This window comes from Salvelinus namaycush, chromosome 12 (genome assembly GCF_016432855.1).
Source record: "Salvelinus namaycush isolate Seneca chromosome 12, SaNama_1.0, whole genome shotgun sequence".
In the NCBI taxonomy this organism is placed as follows: domain Eukaryota; kingdom Metazoa; phylum Chordata; class Actinopteri; order Salmoniformes; family Salmonidae; genus Salvelinus; species Salvelinus namaycush.
Window position 1 is genome coordinate 6,568,684 of NC_052318.1, and position 19,678 is coordinate 6,588,361.

At 46.4% G+C, this 19,678-nt stretch overlaps 1 protein-coding gene and 1 non-coding gene across 3 annotated transcripts in view; both read left to right on the top strand.

The window, feature by feature from the left end:
* LOC120056853 (clathrin interactor 1-like) overlaps positions 1-9,280 on the top strand; it is a 39,349-nt gene extending 30,069 nt beyond the window's left edge. The window contains exons 5-12 of one of the 2 annotated variants that reach the window (XM_039005097.1): positions 1,565-1,741; positions 3,204-3,384; positions 3,658-3,892; positions 4,790-4,871; positions 5,481-5,558; positions 6,862-7,067; positions 8,428-8,596; positions 8,714-9,280. In XM_039005097.1, the coding sequence (XP_038861025.1) occupies positions 1,565-1,741; positions 3,204-3,384; positions 3,658-3,892; positions 4,790-4,871; positions 5,481-5,558; positions 6,862-7,067; positions 8,428-8,596; positions 8,714-9,063 (1,478 nt within the window). In that variant the 3' untranslated portion in view covers positions 9,064-9,280. The remainder of the gene's footprint in view (positions 1-1,564; positions 1,742-3,203; positions 3,385-3,657; positions 3,893-4,789; positions 4,872-5,480; positions 5,559-6,861; positions 7,068-8,427; positions 8,597-8,713) is intronic. The other variant, XM_039005098.1, reaches the window with a different exon arrangement.
* On the top strand, positions 61-134 carry trnaa-ugc. The gene has a single exon. It is a non-coding gene; the product is annotated as a tRNA-Ala (tRNA).
* Positions 9,281-19,678: the final 10,398 nt, after the last annotated feature.

The following is a 19,678-nucleotide window of genomic DNA, read 5'->3' on the forward strand; positions in this document are numbered from 1 at the left end:
AGGATAGGTAGACAGAAATGTGGATTCTCTCTCTTTAGAAGTACAGTTTGTGTATCAGTGGTCCTGTGTGGCTCAGTTGGTAGAGCATGGTGCTTGCAACGCCAGGGTTGTGGGTTCGATTCCCACTGCGGACAAGTTAAAGGAAAAACAATGTATCCACTCACTACTGTAAGTCACTCTGGATTTGAGAAATTCACAACTCTGCCTCTGTTTCAAGCATTGTGTTTTATATTATTTTATTCGTAATCCAATACCATATGGAAATTAATTTAGGATAATGGCATTTAACTTCGGGATTGGTGTCCCTTCCATGGGACGGTTGAGCTAACGTAGGCTAATGCGATTAGCATGAGGTTGTAAGTAACAAGAACAATTTCCAGGACATAGACATATCAGATATTGGCAGAAAGCTTACATTCTTGTTAATCTAACTGCACTGTCCAATTTACAGTAGCTATTACAGTAAAAGAATATCGTGCTATTGTTTGAGGAGAGTGAACAATTTTGAACATGAAAAGTTATTAATTAACAAATTAGGCACATTTGGGCAGTCTTGATACAATATTTTGAACAAAAATAAAATGGTTCATTGGATCAGTCTAAAACCTTGCACATACACTGATGCCATCTAGTGGCCAAACTCAGAATTGTACCTGGGCTGGAATAATACATTATGGCCTTTCTCTTGCATTTCAAAGATGATGGTACAAAAAAAACCACAAAAGAACGGTTGTTTTTTTCTTTGTATTAACTTTTACCAGATCTATTGTGTTATATTCTACTACATTCCTTTCACATTTCCACAAACTTCAAAGTGTTTCCTTTCAAATGGTACCAAGAATATGCATATCCTTGCTTCAGGGCCTGAGCTACAGGCAGTTAGATTTGGGTATGTAATTTTAAGCGAAAATTGGGGGGAAAAAAGGGGGTAATCCTTAAATATTTGAGTAAGGGGCTAACAGATTTACTGTAGGGCTATGTTAATCTTTTTTCGTGCTTTGCTCTCAAGAATTAGCATTTGGTGCATGGCATGAACACTCACTAGGCTCTGTTACATAAAGTCCCCACTGAGACAAATACTGTCTCCAGGACAGGCCTGTTGTGGCAGTAAAACAATGGTGCCTGTGTTCCTCCTCCTGAAGAAGCTTCATAAAGGCCTGGTCCCAAGCTCTACCAGACCCTCATCCAAAGCTGCTTTGGCCTGGAGCTGCACTGCACTGTTCTGTTCTTTTTCTCGCTCTCTCTCGCTCTCTCATTCTCTCTCATTCTCTCTCGCTCTCTCATTCTCTCTCATTCTCTCTCGTTCTCATTCTCTCTCTCTCAGCCAAAACAAACGTCACTTTATTTTCTTCAGTGTTGACTTCCCCTTTAACTGCCTAACCCTGTTACTATGGCGAATGAGAGGTCAGGTTTATGGATGGTGTTGATTCTATTGTCAGTTTTCAATTCAAATGACCCCCACCATGGTGTAATGTGGGAAGCCAAAAGTGAAATGATTTCCACACTTTTTTAATTTGGTGAATGCCAGTGTCCGATCGTGTTGTGTTCCCCCTCCCATCGCCAGATGAGAATGGGAAGGACCAGGGCGTCAACGTGCGTCAGAAGGTGAAGGAGATGGTGGAGTTTGTTCAGGATGACGACCGGCTCCGGGAGGAGAGGAAGAAGGCCAAGAAAAACAAGGACAAGTACATCGGCGTGTCCTCAGACAGCACTGGAGGAGGAGGATTCAACAAGACCAGCTGTAAGTGTCACCACACGGGAGCAGATTATCTGTGATGCTCTGTTGAGAATGTGGTATGGTCTCTCATTTCCATGCACTCACAAATCTGTCATTTACCTCTAGTCCCTGTCACTGTCACTGTCATTTACCTCTACATTTACCTCTAGTCACTGTCACTGTAATGTAGCTCTAGTCCCTGTCACTATAATGTACCTCTAGTCCCTGTCACTGTAGTGTACCTCTAGTCCCTGTCACTGTCATTTACCTCTAGTCACTGTCACTGTCATTTACCTCTAGTCACTGTCACTGTAATGTACCTTTAGTCACTGTCACTGTAATGTACCTCTAGTCACTGTAATGTACCTCTAGTCACTGTCACTGTAATGTACCTCTAGTCACTGTCACTGTAATGTACCTCTAGTCACTGTCACTGTAATGTACCTCTAGTCCCTGTAATGTACCTCTAGTCCCTGTAATGTACCTCTAGTCCCTGTGATGTACCTCTAGTCCCTGTAATGTACCTCTAGTACCTGTAATTTACCTCTAGTCCCTGTTACTGTAATTTACCTTTAGTCCATGTTACTGTAATTTACCTCTAGTCCCTGTTACTGAAATTACAGGGAATATAGGTAAATTACAGTAACACGGACTAGAGGTAAATGACAGGGACTAGAGGTTCATTGAAACATGATTTGCCCCGGATTAAAAATCGCTCGAATCAAAAGATCAGTGATGAGGAGGAGGAGGCAGCGTGAGAGGAGGGAGGAAGAGGTCTGTGGGGAATAGAGGAAGGCATAGAGGAGCGATTCGAGCGATTTTCAATCCGTGGCAAATAATGTCTTCTCATCTTCATCAGTGAGATTTCTGATCATGTTTGTACGAGAGAAACCTCAACACCCTCACGATGTAACAGAACATATCTTCCCCATATCTGTTTTTGATTCGCTGCTTTCTGATCTGCTATTCCGATATCTAATCAAGGGCGAGTCCCTTGCCATTTCATTAGGATTCGGTTGGAGACAACTGACTGACAGGCTTTATTTTCATGTGCCATTGATTCCACCCTTTGATTTGCTGCTGTGATTTCCCACTTCATTAGTTAAACCAGAGTTCCCATTTGTCAATTAATGATGTGGCAGGGGGGAATTATTTTTGTCGCACAGGATCAAAAATAACACTGCGATGGAGACATTCACATAGAGATGCTCGCTCTGTTTCAGCAGACATACTGTAGCTGTGCAGTGCTTGTGTTGGCAATGGGCCCATCCATTTTCAATGCAGAATAACCAATTATCTGTTGCACATCTTAATTGGCATTCCAGATAGATGCATTGCATTCCCACAGCGGCTCTCATTGTGTTAGTGAAGTGAGGCTCACTCTGCATAGCTACAAAACACGTTATTGGTACCAAACCACACTTGATTTTTCAGCATAAACCTGTAACCCTGTTTCCCCCCTCTCTGCCCCTCTCCTCCCCCTCAGCGGGGGAAATGTTTGACTCTGAGCCCAAGGGGAAGTGGGATGAGGACTGGGACAAGAGCAAAGGAGCCTTCCCCTTCAGTGAGAAGCTGGGAGAAATCAGCGACAAGATCGGCAGCACCATCGACGACACTATCAACAAGTTCCGCAAGAATGAGAGGGATGACTCGCCCGACAGAACCAGGTATTCCTGACTGTATTTAAGGGCAAAAGGCCGAAAATGGAGATGTAATGCTGAACGTGTCCCGGAGACCCCAGGGATCTACACAGCTGATTCAAATGATCAACTCATCAGGCTTTGATTGTCTGAATCAGCGGAGTAGTGATCGCACAAAAAAACTAAACGTGGACCCCCTGGGGTCCCCGGGACCGAGTTTTGGAAACGCTGGCTTAAGTCAATCCATCTGTTTAATGAGCATTTCTTTCATGTGTGTGTTGTTCTCTTTCTCCCCCCCAGTGACAACGAGGAGAACAGGGTATCGCGGAACGGCCGGCCGGTGTCGGGGTCAGGGAAGCTGTCGGAGTTCAGAGACGAGGAGGAGACTGTTACGACCACGAGCATCCAGATCAGCCATGCAACGGAGACTACCACCACACGCAAACGGGCCGGTATCCGCTCCAAAACCGTGGACCTGGGGGCCGCTGCACACTACACAGGGGAAAGGGGCAGGCTGGACGCAGACAACGTAAAGGTACCTCTGACCTCTGTGTCTCACTCTGACCCCTGACCTCCCTGTTTCTCACTCTGACCTCCCTGTATCTCACTCTGACCTCCCTGTTTCTCACTCTGACCTCCCTGTATCTCACTCTGACCTCCCTGTATCTCACTCTGACCTCCCTGTATCTCACTCTGACCTCTCTGTTTCTCACTCTGACCTCCCTGTTTCTCACTCTGACCTCCCTGTATCTCACTCTGGCCTCCCTGTATCTCACTCTGTCCTCCCTGTATCTCACTCTGTCCTCCCTGTATCTCACTCTGGCCTCCCTGTATCTCACTCTGACCTAGTGGTCCTGCATGTCAATGTAGGCCAATAGGCTGTGTAGACTCAACAGAACCTGCTTTTGAAGCCTATAGAGACACTGTTGAGTTGTCTGCGGAATCTATTTTCATCTTTGAGTTTTTCTAGAGACTGTCTCCCGTGGGACAGAAGAAAGCCGTGTTTCATCTCTTCTGACTGTCTAATGACATGATAGAAACGGATGGCAGCAGGACCAGTGAACAGGAGGAGCTCCTGGGATGCCTAATCCAAACTGATCTAGACTAAATGACATGGCAGCAGGACCAGTGAACAGAAGGAGCTCCTGGGATGCCTAATCCAAACTGATCTAGACTAAATGACATGGCAGCAGGACCAGTGAACAGGAGGAGCTCCTGGGATGCCTAATCCAAACTGATCTAGACTAAATGACATGGCAGCAGGACCAGTGAACAGGAGGAGCTCCTGGGATGCCTAATCCAAACTGTTTCTAGACTAATGCTGCTCTCTTGTGGCAGCTTTAGGAAGTGTAGCACCGTGTTTTATTCCAACTCAAATTAAGTGAACAGCTTGTGTGAGTGTCCTTATCTAAATTCTCTGTGCCCTCTTCAGACGTCTGTTAGCCAGTCTTCAAGCTGTGGCCTTGCAGACCTTCTTATGGTGGACTCTGAGTCCAGTCAGACTGCACCAGCAGGTGAGACCTATCACTCACTCATCTAATGAGCCAGTCAGCCACAGTGCTACACACATTGAGAAGAGGTCGCTATATATAAAGTGATAGCACTCTAAAGTAAGATGGCTCAAAGCCATACAGAATCACCACGAACAAGAGGGGAGGGAGCAGGCAGGCCTAAGATGCCAAGATGTCAGACCAGTGTTCCAGGCAGCGTAGGGAGAAAACGGGAGGGGAGGAGAGAACAGGAGAGGAGAAGGGGAGGAGAGGAGAGGGAGGAAGAGCATGGCATGGCCAGCTGTCTGAGACTGAGCCAGTGTTTGCTGTGAAGCAAATGATGCATGTTCACACACACAGAGAGCTGCTGCGGTCCCTCGTGTCGTTGCCTTCTCCAACCAAAAGAGCTCGGGCCTGTCTCTCACGCTCAGCCATACACTGGGAGGGAGGGAGGGAGGGAGGGAGGGAGGGAGGGGAGACGACGTCCTCATCTCCTCCACTGATACTGTTCTCACTGTGTGTGTGTGTGTGTGTGTGTGTGTGTGTGTGTGTGTGTGTGTGTGTGTGTGTGTGTGTGTGTGTGTGTGTGTGTGTGTGTGTGTGTGTGTGTGTGTGTGTGTCTGTACCATCCAGGTGGCAGTTCAGACCTCCTCTGTGGTTTTGCTGACTTCTCCTCCCCAGCTGCCTCAGCCAGTCTCCCTTCATCAGCCGGTACGTCTCAGTGCTTCCCCTCTCCATCGTCTGAACACACTCTGCTGTCTGTATTACAGCTTCAATCTGAGGCAGGCCACTTCCCAATAACTCCAGCAGAAAACCTTTCCATAAACCTGGTAGCAGCGAGGAGAAAACTGAAGAGGGGAACAGCCATGCCACAGAGGTGTTTAGGGGGAGTCCCGCCTCCCGTCCCTCTCCGTGCCATCTCCTGCCCAGGGGGTTGTGGCTGCGGACCACATGATGTCCTGTGGAAGTGAAGGTGGTGTAATATTGATGTGTCTGGGATGAGACCAGAGGCCCTACCTGCTGAGCCTTATGAGGACAGACACACGTCAGCTCTCATTTCACACAGCTCATGTCCCCCAGCCTCCACCCTCTGCTCTGTGCTGTGTGGATGGATGTGTGGATGGATGGATGGATGGGAGAAAAGAGAGAAGGATGGAGGGGAATGAGAGCCCCAGCAACAAGTCTTTGGCAGTTTATCTGCTATTGTCAGAGTCCTCTCTGGATGTGTGTGTGCACGTTCCTGTGCAGTACACTCTGGTCCTGGTTTGTAGTCCCGTGCAGTACCCTCTGGTCCCGTGCAGTACCCTCTGGTCCCGTGCAGTACCCTCTGGTCCCGTGCAGTACCCTCTGGTCCCGTGCAGTACCCTCTGGTCCCGTGCAGTACCCTCTGGTCCCGTGCAGTACCCTCTGGTCCCGTGTAGTACCCTCTGGTCCCGTGCAGTACCCTTTGGTCCCGTGCAGTACCCTCTGGTCCCGTGCAGTACCCTCTGGTCCCGTGTAGTACCCTCTGGTCCCGTGCAGTACCCTCTGGTCCCGTGTAGTACCCTCTGGTCCCGTGCAGTACCCTCTGGTCCCGTGCAGTACCCTCTGGTCCCGTGCAGTACCCTCTGGTCCCGTGCAGTACCCTCTGGTCCCGTGCAGTACCCTCTGGTCCCGTGCAGTACCCTCTGGTCCCGTGCAGTACCCTCTGGTCCCGTGTAGTACCCTCTGGTCCCGTGCAGTACCCTCTGGTCCCGTGCAGTACCCTCTGGTCCCGTGCAGTACCCTCTGGTCCCGTGCAGTACCCTCTGGTCCCGTGCAGTACCCTCTGGTCCTGGTCCTGATCCCACTGGGCTGTGTGTGCTGGTACTCCCCTTGGGTCGATCTCTGTTACCTTCACTGTTCACCTGCTGCCTGACAGGGTGGAAAAACTCCCCCTTACAGAAGAAATGGGACATGCCTCATGCCTTGTTCATTTCTCTTCAAGTTTTTGCAAATGCTGAACACTGTGGATAATGAAATCTTCACTCCTTAGGGCCAGGGTCCAGTGGGAAGGGTGAGTTTGGGGATTGGAATGCGTTCTCCAGTCCACCGGCCCCCACCCCACCCTCAGCTGACTTATTTGACCTGATTGGCTCCAATCACACCTCCCTCAGCGCCTCCCAAAGCATGACCTTCTCCATGTGTGGTACCCAGAGTGTGGGTGTCGCCAACACCGGCCTGCCCATCTCCAGATCACAGGTACGGGTGGCTCACAGGACTCCTCACTACATGAACCATTGTTATAGATGGAAGTGCCTCATTATCATGGAAGAGGTCTACGTTGTGAATACAAAGGATGTATACTTCAAATTGGTTGATTCGGCTATTTCAGCCACACCGTTGCTGACAGGTGAATAAAAGCGAGCACACAGCCATGCAAACTCCATATATTAACATTGGCAGTAGAATTGCCTTACTGAAGAGCTCAGTGATTTTCAACGTGGCACCGTCATAGGATGCCACCTTTCAGTTGGCCAAATTTCTGTCCTGCTAGAACTGCCCCGGTCACCTGTAAGTGCTGTTATTCTGAAGTGGAAATGTCTAGGAGCAACAACGGCTCAGCCGGGAATTGGTAGGCGACACAAGCTCATAGAACGAGACCGTCTGTCCTCGGTTGTAACATTCACTACTGAGTTCCAAACTGCCTCTCGAAGCAACGTCAGCACAAGAACTGTTCGTCGGGTGCTTCATGAAATGGGTTTCTATGGCCGAGCAGCCAAACACAAGCCTAAGATCAACAGGCGCAATGCCAAGCGTCGACTGGTGGTGTAAAGCCCGCCGCCATTTGACTCTGGAGCAGTGGAAACGCATTCTCTGGAGTGATCAATCACGCTTTACCATCTGGCAGTCCGACGGACGAATCTGGGTTTGGCGGAGGCCAGGAGAACGCTACCTTCCCCAATGCATAGTTCCAACTGTAAAGTTTGGTGGAGGAGGTATAATGTTCCGGGGCTGTTTTTCATGGTTCGGGCCCCTTAGTTCCAGTGAAGGGGAATCTTAACGCTACAGCATACAATGACATTCTAGACAATTCTGTGCTTCCAACTTTGTGGCAACAGTTTGGGGGAGAAACTTTCCTGTTCTAGCATGACAATGCCCCTGTGTACAAAGCAAGGTCCATACAGAAACGTTTTTTCGTGATTGGTGTGGAAGAACTTGACTGGCCTGTACAGCACCCTGACCTCAACCTCATCGAACACCTTTGGGATGAATTGGAACGCCAACTGCAAGCCAGGCCTAATCGCCCAACATCAGTGCCTGACCTCACTAATGCTCTTGTGGCTAAATGAAAGCAAGTCCACGCAGCAATGTTCCAACATCTAGTGGAAAGCCTTCCCAGAAGAGTGGAAGCTGTTATAGCAGCAAAGGGGGGACCAACTCCATATTAATGCCTAGGATTTTGGAATGAGATGTTGGACTAGCAGGTGTCCACATACTTTTGGTCATGTAGTGTAGCATCTATGGGCTTTCATATTTTCATGTAGTGTGATTTGTAGGATAGATGATTGTGATAAACTGGCCTGTGTTTTTGTGTTGTCTCTTCTTTGGGTTGTTGTAGAACTTTGGACCAATGCAAGGGGGCTTATTGCCCCAGCACATGGAGCTCCAGAAGCCCTGCCTCCCCTCCACATGGTCAGACCCCAGCGTCAACATCAGCCTGGACTTCCTGTCTCCTGGTATGCAGATGACCACCTGCAAGCCCAGCCTCAACAACATGTTACAGCAAGGTCTGTTATTAACTCACTGTCATCACTTATTTCTCTGTTGACCGTCAACTTGAAATTTCTATGTGTCCTTGCAGGAAGGTCTAACTGGCGGTAATATCACCATATTTGTCATTTCAGATCCCCTGCTTTCAGGAGTCCAGCCGCCCATCAACCTGACTCAGAGTTTTGGAGGCCTGAATCTGAACATCCAGGCCACACCCATCAGACTTTCCACCAACCCCATGATGCCCGCCAGTGCCATGGGCCTAGGCATGCCTCCCACCATGGCAACGGGTACCATGGGGATGGGCGCCATGCGAATGGGAGGAGTGCCTGTCAATCAGGGAATTATGGGAGTGAACATGGTTGTGGCCCCCGCAGGCACTCTGGGTATGCCAGGGATGGGCGTAGGGCAGCCCATGGTCAACCCTGCCATGGTGCAACCCAAACAAGATGCCTTCGCCAACTTCGGCAACTTCGGGAAATGAGAGAGCTGAAGGATATGTGTGGAAGAGTTTTGTTCAGAATACACCATTATGAACGGAAAGCTGCGTACATGGACTACTTGAGAAATATCTAATGGTGTTACCCTTCAATCCCTTCTCTTTATATACACTGAGTGTACAAAACATTAGGAACACCTTCCTAATATTGACTTGCACTCCCTTTTGCCCTCAGAACAGCCTCAGTTCATCGGGGCATGGACTCTACAAGGTGTGGAAAGCGTTCCACAGGGGATGCTGGTCCATGTTGACTCTAATGCTTCCCCACAGTTGTGTCAAGTTGGCTGGATGTCCTTTGGGTGGTGGATCATTCTTGATACACACGGGAAACTGTTGAGCATGAAAAATACCCAGCAGCGTTGCAGTTCTTGCCACAAACCAGTGCGCCTGGCACAAACTACTATGCCCTGTTCACTTAACACCCTATGAATGGCACACTTACACAATCCATGTCTCAAGACATCCTTCTTTAACCCGTCTCCTCCCCTTCATCTATCTGATGGAAGTGGATTTAAGTGACATCATTAAGGGATCATAGTTTTCACCTGGATTCAGCTGGTCAGTCTGTCATGGAAAGAGCAGGTGTCCTTCATGTTTTGTACACTCAGAGAGTGTGTGTGTGTGTGTGTGTGTGTAATCAAGAGTTTGAATTAGTTTTTGGGCGGGAAGGGCTTAACATGTTGTATATGGTTGAAAGCATATACATGATACTTTCTTGGTGTTTCTACCAACACCAGATAAATACTTCAGAAAACATGTTAAGGGTGTTACTGTGTCCCTTTTCTACTTTCATGTTGTCATGTCTCTGTTTTCAAACATGTCAGAAGAATGTTCAGGAATTACCTCACATTGACCATACTTCATGCCGGGACTCAGAACAGGAATGGCAAAATATGTAAATATATTTTTGGTGTGCAAAACAAAAAGTATTATTGCGCTATTAAAGATGTCTTGGAAAGTATGTGCTTTAAGGACAACAGTCCCCCAAGTCATTCAATTCCTCTGTTACATTTTTTGTGTTTTCATGTTTATATCTCCAACCTACAGTCTGTTACTGGTGTATGTTTAAACTGCACTTTCTACCATCGTAGTGGGTTAACCATCTGAATCAAGGTTAATATTATGAGTTAACGACGGGGCTGGTGACCACAAGCAGCAGCAGCTTCTGTTCTGCTTTCCAAATGGCACTGTGAAGGTAATGGGGTTCCATTTGGGCACCGTGAAGGTAACAGGGTTCCATTTGGGCACCGTGAAGGTAACAGGGTTCCATTTGGGCACCGTGAAGGTAACAGGGTTCCATTTGGGCACCTTGAAGGTAACAGGGTTCCATTTGGGCACCGTGAAGGTAACAGGGTTCCATTTAGGCACCGTGAAGGTAACTGGGTTCCATTTGGGCACCGTGAAGGTAACGGGGTTCCATTTGGGCACCGTGAAGGTAACGGGGTTCCATTTGGGCACCGTGAAGGTAACGGGGTTCCATTTGGGCACCGTGAAGGTAACGGGGTTCCATTTGGGCACCGTGAAGGTAACGGGGTTCCATTTGGGCACCGTGAAGGTAACGGGGTTCCATTTGGGCACCGTGAAGGTAACAGGGTTCCATTTGGGCACCGTGAAGGTAACAGGGTTCCATTTGGGCACCGTGAAGGTAACGGGGTTCCATTTGGGCACCGTGAAGGTAACGGGGTTCCATTTGGGCACCGTGAAGGTAACGGGGTTCCATTTGGGCACCGTGAAGGTAACGGGGTTCCATTTGGGCACCGTGAAGGTAACGGGGTTCCATTTGGGCACCGTGAAGATAACGGGGTTCCATTTGGGCACCGTGAAGGTAACAGGGTTCCATTTGGGCACCGTGAAGGTAACGGGGTTCCATTTGGCCACCGTGAAGGCAACGGGGTTCCATTTGGGCCCTGTGAAGGTAACGGCGTTCCATTTGGGCACCGTGAAGGTAACGGGGTTCCATTTGGGCACCGTGAAGGTAACAGGGTTCCATTTGGGCACCGTGAAGGTAACAGGGTTCCATTTGGGCACCGTGAAGGTAACAGGGTTCCATTTGGGCACCGTGAAGGTAACGGGGTTCCATTTGGCCACCGTGAAGGTAACGGGGTTCCATTTGGGCACCGTGAAGGTAACGGGGTTCCATTTGGGCACCGTGAAGGTAATGGGGTTCCATTTGGGCACCGTGAAGGTAACGGGGTTCCATTTGGGCACCGTGAAGGTAACAGGGTTCCATTTGGGCACCGTGAAGGTAACAGGGTTCCATTTGGGCACCGTGAAGGTAACAGGGTTCCATTTGGGCACCGTGAAGGTAACAGGGTTCCATTTGGGACTCCCTGCTTTTCCATCCTAATGGGATCATGTACAGTGGCAGTGTTCCAGTGTTGCCCAGACAGAGACTGTCCTCTCCTTCCTTCTAGGGTGCCTCACAGTAAACCCCATACCTTGTCTCTGATGAGGGATGTGGTCACAAAGGCTGATACAAGAATAAATCAGTATTTGATCGAGATCCTTGATCGTTCTAGTCCTTTAAACGTCGCTATATTCATGGATATTAAGCCCATGCATTTTAAGTATATTCATGGATATTAAGCACATGTTTGCCACAGCATGATATAGGTATGAGGCGTGTTGTGAGGTCATTGTGGGGATGTGTGTGACTGTGTGGTCAGCAGGAGTGGTCTGGCAGGCCTGGTGGTGATGGGGAAACTGGGGGTTATTGGGACTGTGGAGGGAGGAGACTATTGACTGATGATGATGAGTGAGACTGCATCCCTGCCTAGCACTTAAACGGGGGAGAGAGAGCGATTGGGCCAAGATTGAGTCACTCTGATCTGCCCAGTGGCACCCCTCATCTCTCTCCACTGTGAAGGCTGATCCAACGGGTGTTTCTGGCTCGTGTCTCTCTCTCTCCACTGTGAAGGCCGATCCAACAGGTGTTTCTGTCTCGTGTCTCTCTCTCCACTGTGAAGGCTGATCCAACGGGTGTTTCTGTCTCGTGTCTCTCTCTCTCCACTGTGAAGGCCGATCCAACGGGTGTTTCTGTCTCGTGTGTCTCTCTCTCCACTGTGAAGGCTGATCCAACGGGTGTTTCTGTCTCGTGTCTCTCTCTCTCCACTGTGAAGGCTGATCCAACGGGTGTTTCTGGCTCGTGTCTCTCTCTCCACTGTGAAGGCCAATCCAACGGGTGTTTGTCTCGTGTCTCTCTCTCCACTGTGAAGGCCGATCCAACGGGTGTTTGTCTCGTGTCTCTCTCTCCACTGTGAAGGCTGATCCAACAGGTGTTTCTGGCTCGCATCTCTCTCCACTGTGAAGACTGATCCAACGGGTGTTTGTCTCGTGTCTCTCTCTCCACTGTGAAAGCTGATCCAACAGGTGTTTCTGGCTCGCATCTCTCTCCACTGTGAAGGCTGATCCAACGGGTGTTTGTCTCGTGTCTCTCTCTCCACTGTGAAAGCTGATCCAACAGGTGTTTCTGTCTCGTGTCTCTCTCCACTGTGAAAGCTGATCCAACAGGTGTTTCTGTCTCGTGTCTCTCTCTCCACTGTGAAGGCTGATCCAACGGGTGTGTCTGTCTCGTGTCTCTCTCCAAATGTAAAGGTTGTTTCAAAGAGTGCTTGTGTCACTATAAAGGTACCCGTGGGCTCCCGACTGACGCAGCGGTCTAAGGCACTGCATCTCAGTGCTAGAGGTGTCACTACAGACCCTGGTTCGATTCCAGGCTGTATCACAACCAGTCGTGATTGGGAGTCCCATAGGGCAGCGCACAATTAACCCAGCGTCGTCTGGGTTAGGGTTTGGCCGGGGTAGGTTAAAAGAAAATGTTAATACGTGTCTTGGATCAAACTGTTTTGTGAGCATTTGCTGCTCACAGACGTTTAATATTTGAATACTTAACATTAAACAGACTGTAGTATGTTCATTTATATTATGTTGTATGAATGGGAGGGTTACTACAATCATTATTAGTTTATGCGAATGTAAAAAATAAGGATAAAGCATCTCTCATAAACTAGTTTATTTTCAGTACATACAGTTGAAGTCGGAAGATTACATACACTTAGGTTGGAGTCATTAAAACTCGTTTTTCAACCACTCCACAAATTTCTTGTTAACAAACTATAGTTTTGGCAAGTCGGTTAGGACATCTACTTTGTGCATGACACAAGTAATTTTTCCAACAATTGTTTACAGGCAGATTATTTCACTTATTTAACTTGTATCACAATTCCAGTGGGTCAGAAGTTTACATACACTAAGTTGACTGCCTTTTAACAGCTTGGAAAATTCCAAAAAATTATGTCATGGTTTAGAAGGTTCTGATAGGCTAATTGACATAATTTGAGTTAATTGGAGGTGTACCTGTGGATGTATTTCAAGGCCTACCTTCAAACTCAGTGCCTCTTTGCTTGACATCATGGGAAAATCTAAAGAAATCAGCCAAGACCTCAGAAATAAAATTCTAGACCTCCACAAGTCTGGTTCATCCTTGGGAGCAATTTCCAAATGCCTGAAGGTACCACGCTCATCTGTACAAACAATAGTACGCAAGTATAAACACCATGGGACCACACAGCCATCATACTGCTCAGGAAGGAGATGCGTTCTGTCTCCTAGAAAAGAACCTACTTTGGTGCAAAAAGTGCAAATCAATCCCAGAACAACAGTAAAGGACATTGTGAAGAGACTGGAGGCAACGGGTACAAAATTATCTATATCACAGTAAAACGAGTCCTATATCGACATAACCTGAAAGGCAGCTCAGCAAGGAAGAAGCCACAGCTCCAAAACCGCCATAAAAAAGCCAAACTACGGTTTGCAACTGCACATGGGGACGAAGATTGTACTTTTTGGAGAAATGTCCTCTGGTCTGATGAAACAAAAATAGAACTGTTTGGCCATAATGACCATCGTTATGTTTGGAGGACAAGGGGGATGCTTGCAAGCCGAAGAACACCATCCCAACTGTGAAGCACGGGGGTGGCAGCATCATGTTGTGGGGGTGCTTTTCTGCAGGAGGGACTGGTGCACTTCACAAAACAGATGGCATCATGAGGAAAGAACATTTTGTGGATATATTGAAGCAGCATCTCAAGACATCAGTCAGGAAGTTAAAGCTTGGTCGCAAATGGTCTTCCAAATTGACAATGACCCCAAGCATACTTCCAAAGTTTTGGCAAAATGGCTTAAGGACAACAAGGTCAAGATATTGGAGTGGCCATCACAAAGCCCTGACCTCAATCCCATAGAAAATCTGTGGGCAGAACTGAAAAAGCGTGTGCGAGCAAGGAGGCCTAGAAACCTGACTTAGTTACACCAGCTCTGTCAGGAGGAATGGGACAAAATTCACCCAACTTATTGTGGGAAGCTTGTGGAAGGCTATCTGAAACGTTTGACCCAAGTTAAACAATTAAAGGCAATGCTACCAAATACTAATTGAGGTTATGTAAACTTCTGACCCACTGGGAATGTGACGAAATAAATTAAAGCTGAATTAAATCATTCTCTCTACTATTATTCTGACATTTCACATTCTTAAAATAAAGTGGTGATTCTAACTGACCTAAAACAGGGAATTTTTTACTAGGATTAAATGTCAGGAATTGTGAAAAACAGAGTCTAAAATGTATTTGGCTAAGGTGTATGTAATCTTCCGATTTCAACTGTACTGTTTTGGATTGTACTCAATAGTATTTCTGTATTTAAACAGTTTATTAAATCATGACTAAAAGGACATTTCTCTTGCAGAACTTTTATTTAAAGTTATTTTCTGTTTTGAGCTTAAAGGGATACTCATTGACAAACCTAATGGCAACATCAACAGTCACTTTGCTTGTACAGTGTAATTTTCATCAAATATCCATTTTTGGTCCCAAATTGGATGCAAATGAAGTCTGTGGTTGAACCAGAGAGTGAAGGAGGTGGGATAGCGAGGCATGAAAGTGATTCATTAGTAACAAGATTGGGATAATTTTAAGCATGTGTTGTCTTAGGGGAATTCTGATTGGTTTTTCAGTCACTTCAAAGGCCCTGGCACCTTTGGCTAGAGTGCTGAGGTGTCAGGGATACCAGTTTACAGGATGCCCAATGTGCCTTGACAGCGTGGGCATCCTGGCATCTGTTCAGTCAGAGAGCAGAGGAGAGTCACCTGTATGTGTTCTTCCTGAACACACTGGAAACTCCGACAGCGAGGAGTGGTTTATTATTTTACACTAGCTAGTCATACCGAAACCTCGGCCAGCTGCTGGTTTTGTCATCTTGCACTTACTGCCTTCATCTCCCATGATGTTATGCAGGAGATGGCAATCTTTATATGAGGAGAAGTCATTAAAATGCTCTTCCTGTGGCCACTCCTATGTTCTCTATTCTTTAAACAAGGTCACTGCAGTACAGTAGACACATCATTTGGACAGATTATTATTATTCGTCATTATCACTACTACTTGGAATAACGTCTCTGATCTCTCAAACAACAGAATAGAGAAGTGACTTTGCTGTGGGCACTGGGAAGAGGAGACTGGGGCCTTACTTGAACATGAGAGTGCTCATTGAAGTTGTCAGAAGAGAGGCTTTCAAAAGAGGAAGGGAGACTGCAGAGAGTTGGAGCACCTTTGCAGATGTTTGTCTTGAAAATAAATCTCCAAGCGCGTGTGTGTTTAAGGACGTGACCGTATTCTAATGAGTCCTGCGTTGTTCTGCAGAGCTCTTGAAGTGTGTCAGTGAAGCTGGGGAACAGATGTCCCCTGGGATTCCTCCACTGCCTCTCCCCTGAGCCGCCAGCAACACAAGTAAGGGCCTCCACTTTCTTCTCCCTGTTGGGCTATTCTATTGCATAGAGTTTTGGCACACAATACAATGTACAGGGACTATATATAACCCTTTAAATATTATTGCAGTTGTGCATCCTTTCACCTTTATGAAATGCAGACAGTATTTTGCATAATTACAGACAAATGATGAATCTTTTTGTAGGGAGGATTGTGTAACATGCAAGGTTGCCATAGAACACAACTAATTGTCAGATTTTAAACCTGCCCAGTTAGATACCCATGTTCACCCCAGCCAATTTGTCTTTTCACTATTCCACCATAGTGGGGGTTTAACTGCCTTATACCCTATGAATTAAGATTGCTTTTGAATGCGTACTGATGTGGGCTGTCCTATCACTGAAGGCAAGTTTGAGGGAGGTAGTTGTTGAATTCCATGAGATAGACCAGAATTCCATGAGATAGACCAGAAATCCATGAGATAGACCAGAATTCCATGACATAGACCAGAATTCCATGACATAGACCAGAATTCCATGACATAGACCAGAATTCCATGAGATAGACCAGAAATCCATGAGATAGACCAGAATTCCATGAGATAGACCAGAAATCCATGAGATAGACCAGAAATCCATGAGATAGACCAGAAATCCATGAGATAGACCAGAAATCCATGAGATAGACCAGAATTCCATGAGATAGACCAGAATTCCATGAGATTTACCAGAATTCCATGAGATTTACCAGAATTCCATGAGATAGACCAGAAATCCATGAGATAGACCAGAAATCCATGAGATAGACCAGAAATCCATGAGATAGACCAGAAATCCATGAGATTTACCAGAAATCCATGAGATAGACCAGAAATCCATGAGATAGACCAGAAATCCATGAGATAGACCAGAAATCCATGAGATAGACCAGAAATCCATGAGATAGACCAGAAATCCATGAGATTTACCAGAAATCCATGAGATAGACCAGAATTCCATGAGATAGACCAGAATTCCATGAGATAGACCAGAAATCCATGAGAAAGACCAGAATTCCATGAGAAAGACCAGAAATCCATGAGATAGTGCCTTTTGAAAGCCCTCAGTCGAGGTAGAATACAAAGGTGCATTTTAGAAATGTGGTTGTACACTGATAGTTAATGAGCCCATCAACTAACATTTTTTTTATTGCTAATTTAGTTTGGCGGCCAGCTATCTAAACGTGTTATCATGGTCGAATTACTGTCTGGGGGCCCCCATTGATTTTGTTCGTCAGTCTCACTCAGATATATTAAAAACTGGAAACATTTCTCTCCACCCTATGGCAAAATGTGTATAATTGCAGGAAATCATCTGTAAAACAGTTCATCTTCCTCTCCGCCCCGTGGTAAATTAGTAGAATTGCATGAAATTAGTTATAAAATTGCTAAATATTCTCTGCACCCCATGGAAAAACTCTACACCCCCCCCATCAAAGTTGCCCATCCCTGAGATAGGCAAAAAGTAGCTATAGTGTGTTTGGGGATAATGTGCACAGTAAAATGTAATCACAATCAGAAATGTAGAAATAAAAAATGGCATCTGAATGTTATTTACAATTCAGGAGCTTAATAATTCATGTTGACCATATGTATTTGATAAGCAGATAAAAGTGATAAAAGATGGCACGCTCACTGCAATTTCCATTTTGCCAGATTTATTATTAGTCTAATGTCGCCATCTAGTGGTTAACTGTAGTACAGTGGCGGGTACAGCACACATTCTGTGGTCATAGGTCATACGTCATTGGCATTTGTTTATGACAGCGTTATACAGGATTTAGGACGGGAGATTACCATTGCCTTGTTTTGCTATGACTAAACTGCTTGTTTTGTCGACACGTATTTTAGTTTTTTTTAGGGTGTATAAATCATTGTGACAAGTAAACTAGTTGCGTTCCTTTCATTGCCAAACAATTATTTATTTATGACAAATCCCACCCAATTGTTGTGGTTTTTAACAATGCCGCTCGCACAACAATTTAAATCGTTCCCAAACATTCCATGACGGTTTGTTTAGCGTTACAACCAACAATCAATCAGTAGTTTTTGGGGGGGTTGATGTCTGTCACAAAGGTTTTCTCTCAAATTGAGCTAGCTTGCTAATATTTGCAAAAAAAATGGATAGGCATCCCAAGCGAAGAGCTCAAATTATATTCAAGAAAAGTGAACAAAGTAAAAACAAAGATGACAGTAACAAAAATGCCAATGAAAGAGCGGGCCCTGCATCTTATCTAATGCCCACAAGTTCAACACACCTCAAGGAAGACATTCAAGGTCGACCAGTTACATTTGAAAAGGAGAGGCCATCATCATCAGTCAGTAAACAGACTAAAGCCGAATCTGATCATCCCATGAACTCTCAAGTGCAGGTCATCAAGGGGGAGATCCTCACACCTGCTCCAGGTCAGGCCAATGTAAAAGTTGCTTGAGAACCAACAACTCATCGTCAAGGATGTCCACCTGCAGCTCCCACTATAGACTTTTCCAAACCGATCCATGTTGTCCACAAAAATGGGATGACCTTCACAGTATTGGATGGTAAAGCCATAACGCTCAGTAAAGTTCCATACCCACCAGCTGTTCAGGTGAATGGTCCACCACCTCCAGACATGAAGGTGAACACTAGAGGGATGAATCTCACCATGCCACCATCAGACGCAGGTATGAATACGAGCTCACCTAAATTATACATACGGACGGTTTATACTTTTCAGCACACCATAGTCACCTATTGAGTTCATTCACAAACCAATAATCTATGTGAACATTTTCCTTCTAGAAAATGTGGAAGTAACATGGAGAATAGACAGAAATGGCTATATCAAGAAGCCTATGAATGTGTTCATGGTCTGAGCGAGAATCCACAGGCCTGTCCAAGTCCAACCCAACAGCCAACAATGCAGTGTGCAGCTAGGAGCAGAGTCGAGCAAGCTCACTGAGGAAGAGAAGAGGCCCTACTATGAGAAAGCACGTCAACATAGCGCAGGCTGTCTACTTACTCACACCATTCAAGTCCATTTAAACATGTATAATTATTGTTTCATATATTTATCATATTTCAAAATTCATATAACTGACCTTTACTTGCATCTCAATTGTGTATTCACAATCTTCACCCATAATCATCACCGGTTGGATCTATCAGCCCAGACCTGGAAAAAGAAAGTGCTACGCTTCTGTGATGTCCTTCACCCCTCAACCGTCCTGCTGCTCTGCAGGGACAAGTGTTCCTGGGGCGTAGTCTTGTCCCATGACCGTGATATCCTTCACCCCTCAACCGTCCTGCTGCTCTGCAGGGACAAGTGTTCCTGGGGCGTAGTCTTGTCCCATGACCGTGATATCCTTCACCCCTCAACCGTCCTGCTGCTCTGCAGGGACAAGTGTTCCTGGGGCGTAGTCTTGTCCCATGACCGTGATGTCCTTCACCCCTCAACCGTCCTGCTGCTCTGCAGGGACAAGTGTTCCTGGGGCGTAGTCTTGTCCCATGACCGTGATGTCCTTCACCCCTCAACCGTCCTGCTGCTCTGCAGGGACAAGTGTTCCTGGGGCGTAGTCTTGTCCCATGACCGTGATGACAATGGTCACCAATACCACCAGCTCCTCTGTTGCATACACACGGGCTGCAGATAAAGCAATAGCTCACTGTCTGGCTATCCCTCACCAGACACACTTTCATTTAGTGCACAAGTATAAAAAACCATAAACGTACAGATTTTAGTCTCTCCATACAACTTACACAGACTACAAAAACACACTTTTATCAACATGACAAATCTAAAACTACAGTTCATGTTTTAAT